This window comes from Conger conger, chromosome 6 (assembly GCF_963514075.1).
Source record: "Conger conger chromosome 6, fConCon1.1, whole genome shotgun sequence".
NCBI lineage: Eukaryota > Metazoa > Chordata > Actinopteri > Anguilliformes > Congridae > Conger > Conger conger.
Window position 1 is genome coordinate 27,519,733 of NC_083765.1, and position 16,985 is coordinate 27,536,717.

At 44.0% G+C, this 16,985-nt stretch overlaps 1 protein-coding gene across 1 annotated transcript in view; it reads right to left on the minus strand.

Moving 5' to 3' along the window:
* Positions 1-16,985, minus strand: part of tenm3 (teneurin transmembrane protein 3) — a 252,324-nt gene that overhangs the window by 65,258 nt on the left and 170,081 nt on the right. The window contains exons 7-9 of the mRNA XM_061244374.1: positions 9,916-10,038; positions 4,441-4,655; positions 200-410 (exon numbers count right to left, since the gene is read on the minus strand). Of these exons, the coding sequence (XP_061100358.1) occupies positions 200-410; positions 4,441-4,655; positions 9,916-10,038 (549 nt within the window). The remainder of the gene's footprint in view (positions 1-199; positions 411-4,440; positions 4,656-9,915; positions 10,039-16,985) is intronic.

The following is a 16,985-nucleotide window of genomic DNA, read 5'->3' on the forward strand; positions in this document are numbered from 1 at the left end:
CACAGATGCGTACTGATCATAATATTCTCCCAAATTTCCAGAACTGGATGGAAGACAGAAATTCATCGAACAGATGTAGAATAATAATAAAACCACCTTATTTAAATTCACAAAGACATCAAGAACATAAGTTCTTCACCTTAATATTTAGAGTTTTTAAATCTGAAAGACAGAAGCCCCATCTGAAGCCTACACCCACCGATGACGATGGTGTTGTAGGAGACCTGCTCGATGTTCTTCCCGTCGTTGTAGAAGGCCAGGTGCCAGACGCCGGAGTCCAGGTACTGGATGAAGCCGGCCTCGTGCACATTGATCGAGCGCGCCCTTCGACCTCCGCTCTCCGACTCCATCAGCGCACGCTTCTCCTTGGCTATGAGACGGCTGCCATCCAGCAGTTCCACAAAGTCATACTGAGAAAAGACCAGAAAAAACCCTCCTGATACAGCATGGAAATCAGAAATCGTATTTTTTTAATAATGTTAAATGACATGGTTTAAGCGATCATAGCACATTGGCTATTCCCTTTGGTTGCAATGCCTTGCATTCAAAATGAGAGGGCAGTTGTTTGCATGTTAAATAATCAGTGTTGTTTTGTTATTCAGTAAAATGCAAAAAGCAGCAGCCACATAATGTCCATCTCTCTCTTGATCTGAGTCCTGAGACCTACAGTACAGTACAGTAAAGTACAGTACTGTATGTAGAGCCCCTTTCAATGTCCTGCTGTCATGTGTGGGAGCTCCTCGTCAAACGATAAATATTCTCAAGCTAAGTATTCTTTTCTTTTAAATCTCTTAAAAATCTTTTAAATGTTCGCTATGTTTAAGATCATTATTTCACTAATTTGAAGGAAATAATCAGAATGTATTGTACCTGTAAATATGAATAATCTGTAAATATGTTAGATTATTACAAATACTTAATTTTAGTTATTGAACTGTGTAGTTCAACAGTTTGTTATTGCATTTTCTTTGCTTCAGGTTCATTAATAGCCACAATTATTTGTAACTAAACAATAGGTCGCACTCTACCTGAGTAAATAGAAATAAAAGTTACGAATAATTTAAATTACGAATTTCACAGAACACTTTAAGGCCAATTTATCAAAAACACCTCTGCATTTCACAGCTGAGGAAGGTGGTAAACTTGTGTTAAAAATGTGTGTAGGATACAAAGAACAGACTGAGTGAAAATTAAACTGCTTATTGGAGTAAAAGACAATCATTTCCTTTGCATTTAGTGCATACATACATGCACATGTATTACTACAGTGAAAATTCTACAAGAGCAAGGGCACTCTGATGGGATTTATTAAAAAAAACTATATTAGCATTGCATATTAAATATTACATTGCTAAAGCTTGTGTGATTATATTGATAATATATTATAATATTTTAATATTATAGTAAAAACAAAAGCATTTCATAGAAAAAATAGTTTTAAAAAATATATCCATGTACAAGTGTGAATTATATTGCATAATGTGTGGATACGAATGAAAAAACTGTCTGTCTAATATTTAGTAATCATTACAGGCATTTTCCCAGTTTTCAAAAAAAGAACAAATATTTATGTCATATTTCAAGGGCTCCTTTTGCAAGCAGATGGTAAGACTCCTAAACTGTTATAATTCTTGCACATTTTCCAGCGTCAATATCATGTGTCATTTTAATGAAACAAAATTAAATTTGAGGATGTATTTTTAGCGAATACTTCAGTTCTAATGCCCTAGCTGTCTTTTCAGTTGTCCTCAGCTCATATTCATTTGTTTGAAAAAAACCCAGAATGCACTGGGGCCAGTAACCGTCTCATCCTAAAAGAAAAAAAAAAAGGTCAACGCACACTAAAGCCAATGACAAAACGTGTAGGAGCGTCACAGGCTTAGTCACAAAGAAAGCTCTGTTTTCAGTGCGCTTCAGATATCGCTCTGTCCACTGCGGCGCCCGTCATTATCACTGAAGCGCGAGAGACAATCTGCAAGTCTGTGAGTCGGCTGTGATGGGGGGGGTTTGAAGTTTAAAGCTGGTTATCAGCCAGCTGATTCAGAGAGTTTGACTGATGCCGAGATTCCTTGTGTTGTGTGGGAGACACAATGCTAATGAAGAGTCGAAGCTTTCTTCGCCTTAGTTTGGCGGTAAGTGCGTGTGGCAGCGTTACGCTGTGTGAAAAGCTCCCACTTAGTCTAATCTCATTCAGATAAACTAATGACAGCCCAGAGGAGACGGACACAGGCCCCCCTCCTCGCGCGAGCAACAACACCGCTAACGGCTAATGAAAAATTGATCACCATGTTTTAACATCTTGGCCAGGAAAATGCTTTGTGTCAAATTTCACTCTCCTTACTATTTACTGAAAGTGCGTATGGAGATGATCCAATAGTTCATCCTCAAATGCGCAGCATGGAAATGGAACTGGATACAAAAAAATTGAAAGAAATAAATTCTGTACAGACAGAAATGTAGCCATGCGGGTGAAAAGGCAATTCTCATGAATTCATACACCAATACCTTAGGTTATTGTTTTTTTTTTTTTTTACAAAGAAGCCTCCTGAAAGAAACCCATTGATTCCACCGCTACAATTAAAGTGGCAATTCGTACATCTGTGACAGATATGGATTAGCACAGCATGGATATTTCTCACCTATTTTCTTCATTAAGGGAAAGTGATTTCATTTTAAGCTTTCTGAATGACCTTGAGCGGATCACCACCACCACCACCACATAGCCACCCTCCCTCCCCACACACACACACACACACACACACACACATCACATTGAATCCTTTAACTCAAAAACACACAGGCACATTGTTCAACTGGACCTTTTTAAAAATAAAAATAAAAATGTTGCATTCAGACATTATCAAGCTTCACACATTATCAGCAGACCCACAGTGAATGCTGTGAAATGTTTAATAAATTTTACTGTGCGAGATGAAATGTAATCATAATCTGCTGCAATTATTTCAACAGGCTAAAGGATTACTATTTTTCAGCAAAAAAAAAGAAAAAATGATTAATTCTCCAAAAAGGATGTGCAGTTCAATCATGAAAATAACAATCACAAACACATTTAAAAATCCTGCATATTTAAAGAGCGAATTCAAGTCAAACCTGAAATTTTTAAAGGCATATTTATTTGTGTTTATTTTGTTGCAGCTGTGATGTCAGCAGTGGTCAGGGCTGTGGATGGAGGCGGTGACCCACACAGTACACAGGGCTAGAGCACGCCGCTCTGGGGGCTGATGGACTCTCTGTTAGCACAGCGGAGCGCGCAGAGGCTGAGAGAGCCTGACCATGGAAGATAAAGAGCTCCACCGCGCTGCTCGCCGACACAAGCAGACGACCCTCGGAAACGCTGCAGTACTAAGCCCGATAAATTGTCAAACTGTAATCAAGCTCGCGGCAACGTCCTTCAACTTTTATCGAGGCTCTAAATAAAGTTCTCCCTGCCGAACGAACGGTCCCCACTCCTAACAAGCAGCAAACTTTAAACTTTTAGTTCTCTCCTCTTCATGTAAAAAGAGAGACAGATTGAAGCTTCAAGGAAACAGTGGGGGGAAAATGCCAAGATTTGGAAATTGCGAATTATTCCTTTCAAACGGACTCATAACAACCGTGATGGCCACATCTATGTACCAAGAACACTCCATGGCCATTCAAAATGGACGGGTCATCAAATCTTTATTTTATTTTATTTTATTTTCTAAGTCTAGACCTCCATTGCTTACAATTACCAGGAGTGAGTATTACATCAGCATTAGATTCTTCAGTTAACAACATTCTAATCACATATTTGTGATCTTACCGCACACCTTAACAAGCCCACCGGCCCCAGTGCTCTACCTGCGTGTGTGAAGCTTTACCAAGCCCACCCACCCCAGTGCCGTACCTGTGTGTGAAGCTTTACCAAGCCCACCCACCCCAGTGCCGTACCTGTGTGTGTGAAGCTTTACCAAGCCCACCCCCCCCAGTACCGTACCTGTGTGTGTGAAGCTTTACCAAGCCCACCCCCCCCAGTGCCGTACCTGTGTGTGTGAAGCTTTACCAAGCCCACCTGCCTCAGTGCTGTACCTGTGTGTGTGAAGCTTTACCAAGCCCACCTGCCCCAGTGCTGTACCTGTGTGTGTGAAGCTTTACTAAGCCCACCTGCCCCAGTGCCGTACCTGTGTGTGTGAAGCTTTACCAAGCCCACCTGCCCCAGTGCTGTACCTGTGTGTGTGAAGCTTTACCGAGCCCACCCGCCCCAGTGCCGTACCTGTGTGTGTGAAGCTTTACCAAGCCCACCTGCCCCAGTGCTGTACCTGTGTGTGTGAAGCTGTACCAAGCCCACCTGCCCCAGTGCTGTACCTGTGTGTGTGAAGCTTTACCAAGCCCACCCCCCCCCCCAGTGCTGTACCTGTGTGTGAAGCTTTACCGAGCCCACCCGCCCCAGTGCCGTACCTGTGTGTGTGAGGGGGGCAGGCCTTTCCGGCCGTACACGCCCACCAGCGCGTCCTTCTGCACGGAGATGTTGAACTTGAGGAACTGCGGCTGGTCGATGTAGAGCTGAGAGCGCCAGAACACGCCAGGGGGCACCTCCTGCACCGCACGCCTCCCCACATCCACCTCCCCCGTGTCGATGGTGTTGTTCTCTTGCAGGAATATGCCCAGCTTCCCTGGGGGGAGGGGAGGGGAGGAGAGGGGTTAATGGAAAAGTGCGAGACTGGACAATGGTAGCACTTCAGCCAACAATCTACTGATGGATTTACCCTGAAGCTAGAGCCACTGTGTCTACAGCTTGTGAGGACCTGTGTGTGTGGATTGGCAGCCTATGTAATTACACATGGTGGAAAAATGTCCACAAGATCAGGAAAAAGCTGCACTTCAATTATCTGTATAATGATGGGCCTAACTCAAATCCTAAACACGATCCCCACACTAACCACAACTTCCCATTACTGAACTTAATACAACTCTTTCAACAAAACTAACTTCAGGTCTAAGTCATTATGATATGATAAAACTCTACTAATAGAGGCTACGCAATTATGAATTGGTTTAAAGAGGTGAATTATCTAATTTAATTAAATGTTGTGTGACCTACTTTTTTGGCTGGGGACCTGGTTTCTTTCTCGCTAATAATCAATTAACTTTATTCAGGACGGACAGGGTGGCCTGCTTCATGGGGATGATAACCTCTCAGCCAATGTCAGCGGAGAGAAAAGCGAAAAGCCCTGATTCAAAGGGGCAGTGCTCTCTATTCGGAATTACACATTACCGCACCACAATCATAACCATCTACACCCACGGCTGTTGTTTCATAAGCTCATTTTGAATATGCTGTAAGGACACCCAATGTTCGATTTTACATTTTTTTCATATAAAAAAAATATTTAAAAAAAAACTCTCCCTATCACTATGCACACGATTAGTTTATATTTCTCATACTGATATGTTGATCAGTAAATCTATAGGCCTTCATTGTAGACCTACAGATTGTGATCCATCTACCTTCTGTTTATTTGGTCATTTATTCTAGTCTGGTCTCAAACCTGCCAAAAAAATGCAGAGTTTTAAAATGTTTTTAAAGGCCTTGAATTACTGGATCAAACTCAGACGACCTCATCCTGGAGATTAATTGTAGGCATTTAACAAATTTGGCATTGTTTCAAGCAAGTCCATTGAGGCAGCTCCATCAAGTTATAATAGAACCATCACTTCAAACAGTATTTAAAAGTAGCAATTAGTTTGATGACTCACCACTATTTACTAATGAAGCAATTTGTGTAATATCAAACACGTGTGGGTTAATGTCCGTTTACTGGTTTCAGGACTCTTCCAGGGGGCAACAGAGCCAACAGTTTAGAAATTCAGGAAGTACAGTACAGCCATTAATTACACAGATGTGACATATGGGACAAGAAGTGCTGCCAAAAACAATATGGCTGACGCTGTTACAGCATTAGCATATATACAAGCTCATAGTAGCACATACTGTGGTCAGCATTACAAAGGTAATAACAGTCATTTGGATTATTCCCCATGAATAGTCCATACTTTAAGAGTAGTGTCAGCTCCTGTGCCTTCTCAGCACTGACCTTAATCGCTCCTTCTGATCCATGTTGCCTTTTTAACTGAAGCACTTTTCTCCATGCCTATTGAGTGTATTTGTTGTGTGTGTTTGCGTGTGCGTGTGCACAAGTCTGTGCATTTGTGTTTGTGTGTGCGTGTGTGTTTGCTTGGTTAGTTGTTCCAGAATCAAGGCCACTGGAAAGCTTTTCCAAAGGGACTTACTCAAACCTTGTTTGTTTTTCTCCTTCTGTTCCTATTCATATTTGCATAAAATGATAACCACAGACATTCTGAAAATCTAATGTCAAAGGCACGTTTCACTTCAAGGAAAAGAGGGGCAGGGGGTATGTGTCGTCCACCTAAATTATTGATATTAAATACATGCAAACTTCAATAAACAGTGTTGTTTCTGTAATACCCAGCTATTTCACAGTAGCACTGACACCCCAGGGGTGACTGCTGAATCACCACACTGGCTGCCCAAGCAATATTTCAAAAGGCCTATAGGGCTCCAGTGAGGCCCAATAACTGATAGAAGGAATGATATAAAATCGCAGGCCATTAGTGAGGATAAAAAAAAAAATCTGGAATGTTCCGCCCCTGAATAGCTGAAAAGAAAATTGTGTCTCTGGAAGCTCTTGGAATCACAGCAGAAATGGTGACCTGAAATCACATGGGCGGAAAGGTATGTGGCCACATGGCTAAGTGACAAGACTAACTAGCTGCTAACGCTGCCATAATAATGACAACTTCGCAAAACGCATTCGGTGAAGTGGTGCCGACTGGTCTCTTTGCACAGAGGTTATTCCAGGTAAGGGAAAACATGTTTAAGCTTAAACATGACTAATAGTCTCATCAGAAAACCAAACAACTTTCTGATATGCTTACTTGAGGGTGCAAATCTTCTTACCCTCAGGAGCATTATTGATGAAATATATGGCTCACAGTGCGTCTACACAGTGGTTAGTGTAATAAATTTAAATAACATTCTGCATCTCACCGACTTCAGGAAGGTCACCTCAAACCCTTTTAATGCCTAAGTATGAATTTGCAGCACATATTATTTTGGCAGTAGTCACACATTAATTTTAATCTGTAAACTGTAAATTCAAACAACAGTTGCTTAGGCTGAGCCTCTAGAAACACAGAATAAGAAATTACAAACTCAAGAAAATTCCCAGTCCTGTTTGTATAATATGAACCCTATGGATTGCCTTCCTGATTGGATGTGATTAAGAATTTTAAAATAATACACAATTACAATATAATTAAGGCAGCCACCAGGCATCTCTGCTTTGGTACAGTATGATAATTAAATCAACCATACATCAAACTGATTAAAAGAGGGAATCATTTCCAGATATGGTAGCATATGACTTACCTAACATACCTGAATTTGTTGAATGATTTGACACATTAAGAAATGTGTAGCATTAGCCAATGCATGCTAACATTTCCTTATCTCGTGTAGCATTAGCCAATGCATGCTAACATTTCCTTATCTCATGTAGCATTAGCCAATGCATGCTAACATTTCCTTATCTCATGTAGCATTATTCAATGCATGCTAACATTTCCTTATCTCATGTAGCATTAGCCAATGCATGCTAACATTTCCTTATCTCATGTAGCATTAGCCAATGCATGCTAACATTTTCTTATCTCTATTCCTATGTTTGCGTTCTGTGAGACACACAAGCACACTGTTCACTCGACTCTGAGGTCTTGAGCCATCATAGCAGAGACAAAATAGAGCATGTCCTGCAATTTCAAAGTGAGTGCACTGGAGTGATTGCTTTTTACTCAGTGCTTTATAGAGTGAATGCTTTTAGGTCAGCTGTCTGTCGCAGAGGTGAATTCCAGAGAATGAAAGGAGGCCAAGCCGCATTATTACCGGAATTTTCTGTTGAGGTGCGCGTGTGTGCGTGGGAGTGTGTGTGTGCATCACACTGACCCTCAGCTTCTCTATGTAATTGCGGCCACATCTGCATGCATCTTTTTTGCACGTGTTTTCATTTGAGTGTGTGTATGTTCCTCTGATTGAGTGTGTGTGTACCCAAACTTGTATTGGTCCATGCCTGTGAACAAAACAATATGTGTGCGTGTGTGCAAACATATGTTTGTATGCATGCATGTGCACATGCATGCCTATACTGTATACATGTCTGTTAGTATGTACACACTCACCTACCAGAGGAACGGTTGTTATTGATTGCCCATAACCGGCCTGATTCCACTTCCTACCATCTAAATGAATGCCAATTATGAGGATTTACATCTACAGCGAGGTAGTTTACTTGTGGATTACAGCTTTCCCTTTAGAAGGGCCCCCTGCTTTATACACATTAATGTCCTACATGAGAGCAGTTAATGGGGAGCTGGGCTAAGAGCAGAGGTGGGGTTGGCAGCCGCAGGGGTGGGGCGGGGAGGGGGGGCAGAATGAAAGACGACTGCTCCGGTGCAGATTTCCGTTCAGATAAACGTCAACCTGAATGTGTCACCCACGGTTACGGGACGGAGAGGGAGCCACTCCACACACTGCAGGCTCTCAGCGCTGGGCCTGGGACACAGCCACGGTCCACGGTCCTTCACGTCATTATCGTCTGCTCTGCTCTGCACGGCTAATTCAATAATCACCCTGCTGTAACCCCGCTGTAAGACCCAGCTACCGTACGACCAGCTTGACATTACCAGCTCAAAACATGGTTTGAGCTGGTCAAACCATGTTGAGCAAGGAGCTAGTCTGAACTGGTAAACCAGCTACACGCTGTTTCAAAGCCTACCTTGAGCTGCTTTTTTCAGCAGGGCAGAGTATAATATCTGAAGATGAGGTCAGGCCATTCAGTCGGTACAGGCTCATTAGTCTGCTGACAGTATATAGAGTATCTAGCACTGTGTACAGCCTATGTTTGAACAACTCAAGAGTCTCTGCTTCCTCTATGGAACCAAGAAAGCTATTCACAGTATTAAGCACTCTGGGAGGAGGATTTCCACTAATGCCCTCTTGTTCTGCTGGCTGACTGCGACTGTAAATGGCTCCCACAATCCACTGCTCTTTCACTAGATTCAGTGATGTGGCCTTTCTTTGTACTTTACCGAAAGCTTCTTACAGTTTGGTACCCAGAAGATCTCATGAACTGAACACTATGTTCTGTACTTGTGGTCTCTCACGCTTTGTAAATCTTTAATATTATTGAATTACATAATTATTTACATTGCTGTGTGTGTTATGGGGGGTAGGAGAGTGTGCTGTGTACTGTACTGTGAGTCTGTGCATGTGTGTTGGGTGTTGGTTGGGCATAAGAGTACACTGTGTGTGCGTGTGTGTGTGTGCGTATGTGTGTGTGTGCGTGTGTCTGTGTGTGTCTGTGTGTGTATGTATGTGTGTGTGTGTGTGCGTGTGTGTGCGTATGTATGTGTGTGCGTGTGTCTGTGTGTGTGTGCGTGCATGTGTGTATGTGTGTGTATGTGTATGTGTGTGTGTGTGTGTGAGTGTGTGTGTGTGTGTGTATGCGTGTGTGTGTGTATGTATGTGTGTGTGTGTGTGTGTGTGTGTGAGTATGTATGTGTGTGTGTGTATGTGTGTGTGTGTGTGTGTGTGTGTGAGAGTATGTATGTGTGTGTGTGTGTGTGTGTGTGTGAGTATGTATGTGTGTGTGTGTATGTGTGTGTGTGTGTGTGTGTGTGAGAGTATGTATGTGTGTGTGTGTGTGTGTGTGTGTGTGTATGTATGTGTGTGTGTGTGTGTGTGTGTGTGTGTGTGTGTGTGTGTGTGTGTGTGTGTGTGTGTGTATGTGTGTGTGTGTGTGTGTGTGTGTGTGTGTGTGTGTGTGCGCGCGTATGTGAGTGTATGTCTCCCCTTACCGCTGTCGGCTGACAGTGCAGTCACTGAGTTGGTGGGTGTGGCCTCAGGCTTCACCTGCCCATTCTCAAAGGCAATGTTCTCAGTGTCCTGCAGCTGCCAGTTCAGCCCAAAGAGGCGCATCGCTGTGAGAGAGAGAGGGGGGTGTAGAGGGAGAGAGGAGAAAGAGAGAGAGAAAGGGGGGGAGGGAGCGAGAGAAGGAGAAAGAGAGAGATATTATTGGGGTCATCTGGTAGAGATGACTAACACTTGAGAGCTCATCCAGGTGTGCATTCTCTGTCCAATTCAGAAGAGAACATTCAGTATTCAGAAAAGCATTCTGTTTATTTTTCTGTGATTATTAGAGGCAATTTGTTCTTAAAATTGGAGGATTTTGTAATATTTGACAGCAGTAAAATCGCAGAGGTATTTTAAATGCAATCCACAATGAGAATAAAAAATAAAAGCAATAATATCTTTCACACAGAGAAATATCCTTTGGTTCAGTTTGTTAGATCTGATTGACATTTGGCAGAGGTGAAAAATTCATAAAGTAAAAGCCCTCCCCAATATTTTGTTCCAATCACCTGGATTTGCTAATTAGCACAATTCTCCAGCCAGCTGTGAGTTAATGGGTGGAAGAAACCCGTGGCAGGAGATTTACTTTCTGACCCTGCACTTTCCACGTCGGATGTGCAAAAACTGAATGGCTAATAAAGATTTTGTTAATCCCTTTTCTCCCACATAACTGCCCCTTGTTTCCGTCCACTGCTCCAGTACGGCATTAGCCACCCATGCAGAAGAGACTGGGCAACTGAGGGTACAGCAATGTCATACTTTGTTGTGCAGTGTTGATTGGACAGCCGTCACGGAACAATAAAATTCACTGTCATGGATTTTTTCTCCTTCAATAATTTCACTGGGCACCGCCGTGTTTTCACAAATGTAACCAGCAGTTGGCATCTCGTTACCATACAGACAACAGGACATTCCCTACTGGCCTTCACAGAAATATAAATGCAAAACATCACAAAGGGTCGACAAAGGGTTGTGCGACAGTAGCAGGCTTGATGTGAGACAGTGACTCTCTTTCCCGTCATGAGACACACAACACACTACAGGAGAGACAGCACTGCTTACAGTAGAACTGCATTTGCCGTTTGCAACCTGCACTGTAGCAGCTTGTGATTGGCTAAGGGCTACTAACTCTCAGGCAACCTGAGGAAACCTGGCTGGCTTAAGCTCCACCCACCAGAGACAACAAACACCAACCGTGTCCTGCTGCTGTTGGCCTCACTTTCCACGCAGGCTAACACGATCCAATGATGTCATCCTGCAGCATTAGGCCCTCGCCGGCTGGGCCAATCGTGAGCCCAGGAGTTGTGCAGCGTTTAATGAGCTTTCAGCTCCGCTCCAGCCAAGCTGGGGGCCACGTGTAACCGGTAAGACGGACGGCATGGGGCTACAGGCTCCTCAGTGAGTACACTCCTTCGGCGGTGGTAACATAACCGGGGCTCTCCTGCTCTCTGCCACAGAGCCCCGGCAGCGTGGACGCTGGACCTAATGAGCAGTCGTTCCAGGGCTGTGAGCAGGGGGCCCCGGTCCCCGTCAAGCTCAGCCCCGGGAAACGTGAAATCAGTGCAGCGGAAATCGAAAAGCGCGAGCGTGCGCGTTGGAATACCTTACAGACTTCATTACGCAAAAAAAAATGTCTAAAAAAAGGCCCAAGATGAACCTAATGAGAAAGTGAATGATGCCTGACTGAGACAGAGAGAGAACATGCGTGTGCAAGAGTGTGTCTGTGTGTGGGTATGTGTGTGTATGTATGTGTGTACGTGTGTGTATGTGTGGGTATGTATGTGCCTGTGTGTGTTTGGGTGTGTGTGTGGGAATGTATGTGTGTGTATGTGTCTGTGTGGGTGTGTGTGCGTGTGTGGGTATGTGTGTGTGTGGGTATGTATGTGCCTGTGTGTGTGTGTGTGGGTGTGTGTGTGGGAATGTGTGTGTGTGTGTGGGTGTGTGTGCGTGTGTGCGTATGTGTGTGTGGGTATGTATGTGCCTGTGTGTGTGTGTGTGTGTGTGTGTGTGGGTGTGTGTGCGTGTGGGTATGTATGTGCCTGTGTGTGTGTGTGGGAATGTATGTGTGTTTGTGTGTGTGCGTGTGTGGGTATGTGTGTGTGTGTGTGTGTGTGTGGGAATGTATGTGTGTGTGTGTGTGTGTGTGTGTGTGTGTGTGTGCGTGTGTGGGTATGTGTGTGTAGGGGAGGGGGGTGTTAAGGCAAGCTGTGGGCAGCCCAATTAGTGCCCTGGCTCAGGAGCCGGTACACTGGCCCGCTCACCGTCGCAGGAGCACAACGGTTTGAGTTTGCCCCTGACCTTCTCCTCCCAGGCGTGGCCTCCCCTCTCACTGCAGACTCATTAGCTCAGGGAGCCAGGCTGGAGGAGGTGTGGGGCCACAGGGGGTCACAGAGGGAGAGGCCCGGGCTCTCCTGGTCTGAGCCGGGGTGTCTGGGACCCTTAATTAGACGCGGAAATAGCCCAGTTTAACCTCGGAACTGTATCCACGATCAAATGAGCATATAAATGACAAATAACGGATGAAGAAAATTAAATTAAGATATTCTTCTCCTTTAAAATTGAGAGTGAAAGAAAAGGGAGGGGGTAATCGGACGAGGAGGAATACGTGTTTGCGGTTGCTATGCGGCTGGAGGGCAGAGGTGATTCAAACCGAAACAAAGAGTGAAAACGGTATTTATTTATTTTTGTCGTTATCAGAGAGAATGTGTCATGAATGGGGTGCTATGAACCTGGAACGTTGCTATGGTAAAATTGATACATAAAATACAGCCAGGTCCAGTGCTAAGAAGGAGGAGGAGGAGGAAGAGGATGAGGAAGAGGAGCAGGAGGATTTATTTTCCCCAGGAGTTTGTGGGGCTTCAAATGGGACATAATTGAAATTAGATTCTCCTTTTCGAGCGGCTTGGCTCCAGCTCCAATGAAGCAGTGAAATAATTAATTATATTGAGTTGCGTGGCAGCTTACAGAACATTCCAGGGAGAAGCGAAAAGCCCAGAACTGGTGAATGAGAAAGCAGGAGTGGGAATATTTCCCTCGGCTCTCGGGAAATGTGGATTTTTGCGCTTCCGTATTCTAAACACCTCGGAACACCTGAGTGGATTCTTCCCAGCCGTGTCCAAGAGACAATACGACATTTTCCGGGAGGTAGGAAAAGGGTATTTAACATATCTGTTTCAGCAGATGAGATGGCTGCGTCAAGGGGCCAGATAAAAAGCAAGACGAAAGCAAAAAAAATACAAGGAAGGATAGAGTGAATTTGGGGAATGGGGGGGGGGGGGGGGGGGGGGGGGGGGGGTGTTGGCGTGATGCATTCACTACACGTTCACAAGTGGTGGGTGCGGAATTAGAACTGAGACTTGCAATATTTTAAAAATCACCGGAGACATCTCGCATAAAGGCTTTCCGTAACAAGGACAGAGACCCTGACTGAAGGAACCATGTATAGAAACTAATGCATCTCCGGCAAACAAATTGCTTTCTACAGCCCATGAATGCATACCCTCAAGAAAGAAAAAGACTCAAGCTAGGTTTATAAACAGCTGGTTGCTGGTTGACCAGTTCAGACCAGATCCATACTCAACATGGTTTGACCAGCTCAAGCTATGTTTTGAAACAGCTGGTAGCTGGTAATTTCAAGCTGGTCATAGCTGGATTTTACACCAGAGTACACAACCACACACAGAGAATATGCACACACAAAAAGGCAGACTTATACACATACATACAGACCCAGAAGAAATGATTAAAGTTAGCTGTGTTTTGTGGTGTGAGCTTCTGTTTGTAATCACAGCTTGGTGCCATCAATGGAGAATCACAATCAGCTATCAACAATGTGCAAACAAAAACAAAGCAAAATAAAAGAAACATCTGACAAGAGCAGTTTAAAATATTTTACTAAAATTTTCTGCAGCCAGCAGCGACACACAGCCGATCTGTCGCTGTTGGATCATGTGGTGCATTTATCAAAAGGAGATTTGACTTTGTTGTTGCACGCAACCATTTGTCATCGTAATGGCAGAAAATTCTAATGTAGCGCTCCTTTAATGCAAAATGAAGGCCATAACTTGGCTGGGATCAAAAAGCAAGTCATATCTCGGGGGGAGAGAGGCAGAGAGGATCCTTCTCAAAGCTCAACTCCGATTCAGAAACACCAGAGCTGGGCCTCGTGGATATACACTTACTGAGCACTTTATTAAGTATTTATTAGACTTATTTTTTAGGCTTATTCAGCTTCTGCTTTTGAAGCCTATCCACTTAGAGGTTTGACATGTTGTATGTTCAGAGAAGCTCTTCTGCATTCCGCTGTTGTAATGTGTGGTTATATGCGTTACTGTGACCTTAATGTCAGCTTTGACCAGTCTCCTCCTCTGACGTCTTTCATTAACAAGGTGCTTCTGTCGGCAGAACTGTTGCTCACTGGATTATTTTGGTTTTTCATACCATTCTCTGGAAACTCTATAGTGTGTGAAAATCCCAGGAGATCAGCAGTTTCGTACCAATCACCCTGTCTGGTACCAACAATCATTCCATGATCACATTTCTTTCCAATTCTGATGGTAGACACAGGTGAACATTAAGTGAATCTCCTTACCGTATCTGCATGATTGTATGCATTCCACTACTGCCATACAATTGGCTGATTAGATAATCGCATGAATAAGTAAGTGTTCCTAATAAAGTGATCCGTGAGTGTATGCCCTCCCTGCTCAGATCTGCTCATTTCATCAGCAAAAACTGTTTTTCCTTTTCTTTTCTTCCTCTCTCACACTCTGGAAATGAAGAATTCATGAAATGCTTGAGAAAAGGCTCCTTCAGAAGTTACATCTGCGATTGCAGTTTCGCTCATTTCATTTCCTCCGCAATCGACCTGGAGAAGCCTGTTCCAGAAGCGTCTCTTCCAGGGCGAGCAACACGCAATAATGGACGGGGGTGGGGTAGGGGTGGGGCGCGGGGACCAACCATGCAGAATCCAACGGAATATTTAATGATCTGTAGACAAGAATCAAAAGCGAAGGCAACCCCTGGCCCTTTGCTCGATCGCTGCAAACTTCAGCTCAGCCAACCAGCCAATTCCCTCAACCAGCACCTGTCAGAAACATCACTTAAATAATTAAGTGCCGTCTGGTAAGGTGAACCAGAATGGAATTGCCTGTCTAACGTCAGAGAGTCCAGCCAAGGAGCACAAGAGTCAGAAGTCATGCACAGTGGGCACAGCGCTGTGTTGATCTTTGGCCCTTCTAGCAGAAAAACAGCATTGGTTTTGATGGCTGCCGAGCTCTTTTGTTGCAGCATCTCTGCCGGTCCGTTCATGGTACATGGAAGGTTGGTTCTCTCCCGCAAAACACAGAAAAACAATCCACAGAAAAGTTCCATTAGTACACTGCGCTGTTTGTGGAATAGTAAAGTTTAACTACTGTTTATGAACTCTCTGCATTTGTGTGGATGAGGGATTGGTTGTGCATATCAGAGTAAGGGAGTGATTCTCCGTGTGTATGTCTGTGCGTTTTATGAGCTGTGTGTGTGTGTGTGTGTTTTATGATTAGTTTGTGTCTGTCTGTGTGTTTGGGAGCTTTGTGTATGTGTGAGAGCTTTATGAGCTGTGTGTGTGCGTGTGCGTGTGTGTGTGTGTGTTTTATGATCCGTGTGACTATGTCTGTGCTTTTTCATTGCGTCACACAAACAGGAAAAGGACAGACGTAGTGAGGACCGTGCTGGTCCACTGTGCATGGAAAGCAGCTTCTGTCTCAGAAGATAAAGCAAATCAATAAGGCAAAACTTGACTTATCTCCTGAAATTTAAACTGCACATTCAGACAGTTTCTGGGACACTGCGCTCTTTCGGAATAACCCTTGGCAGATGGTTCCCAAAATGAATCTTCTGTTCTTCTGTTCTGCACTGACCAAGACAAGCAATGACTGCACATCCCGGGGGCGGTGCTCACAACGGGAACCAGAGCGGACGCTATGGGAGACTCGGTCTGTCCGCGGAGATGAATGACGGTGCGTGAGGAGAACAAATGACCCCGCTCTGACTGCCATTACGGTCCTATAGGCTGTCTGTGAAGTATAGGAGCCGTGGCACTACCCCTCCTCATCAGACACTAATGACACCAACTGATATACAGACAAATGGGTCAGAGATGGGTGGTGGGAAAAGTGCCTAGAGTCATGGGGTGCACTGACGGTATCTACCAGCAGGGGGCCTCCACTCAGGATGCACATCTGCACCTAGAAAAACTTGGAACGGCTCAAACTGCCATGCACTGGGAGTCCCTTCTCAATCACTGTAAAGCTTGAACGCTCATCTTACATTTGCGCCTGATGAAAATGCAGAAAAGACTACCTTCTGAGAATGAGAAATTTGCATTCTGAAAAGCCGTGAAAATATTTGAGCAATTACAAGGCTCCCAAGATATACTCCTATTATCGAGAATACATGAAACTCTTTCAGCATAAACAATGACTCACTGTAAACTGCAGCAATGTCAAAAGAATCATGTTTCTCTCTCATATTCTTATTCAGAGCTCTTAGTTAATACTAGTCTTCTCCAGAAATAATAATGATGTTATGTATAATAATGTTAATTAGCATGTATTCAAATGTTGAACCACATAATTAGTCAGTGACCTCAGTGTCAAAGTTGTTCCTTCCTTATTACAGGCTTAAAAAAGCTTTTCAAGCAGAGAGCAGAAGCCACAGTTTGGTTTTTATGTCCTGTGAAGCTTCCACTATCTCAATGGAAAATAAACTCATGTCCTGAGACTTCATTCAAGGCTAAACAAGGAATGGGAATTGTCGCGACAGACTGACTGACTTCTGACTTGGGACGGTTTACATCCTAAACCACAGAGGAGCTGTTTATATGGACAGAGAATGCTGAGGAGATGCTACGTTCATTAGCAATGATCCAACCTTTGCCACACTGTTCCAGATCACCTGCAGACTATAGCGTGTGCAGTGTCCTTGAGATTCCACAGCCAGATAACAGCATGATGGCTATGTGAGACGTGTAAAT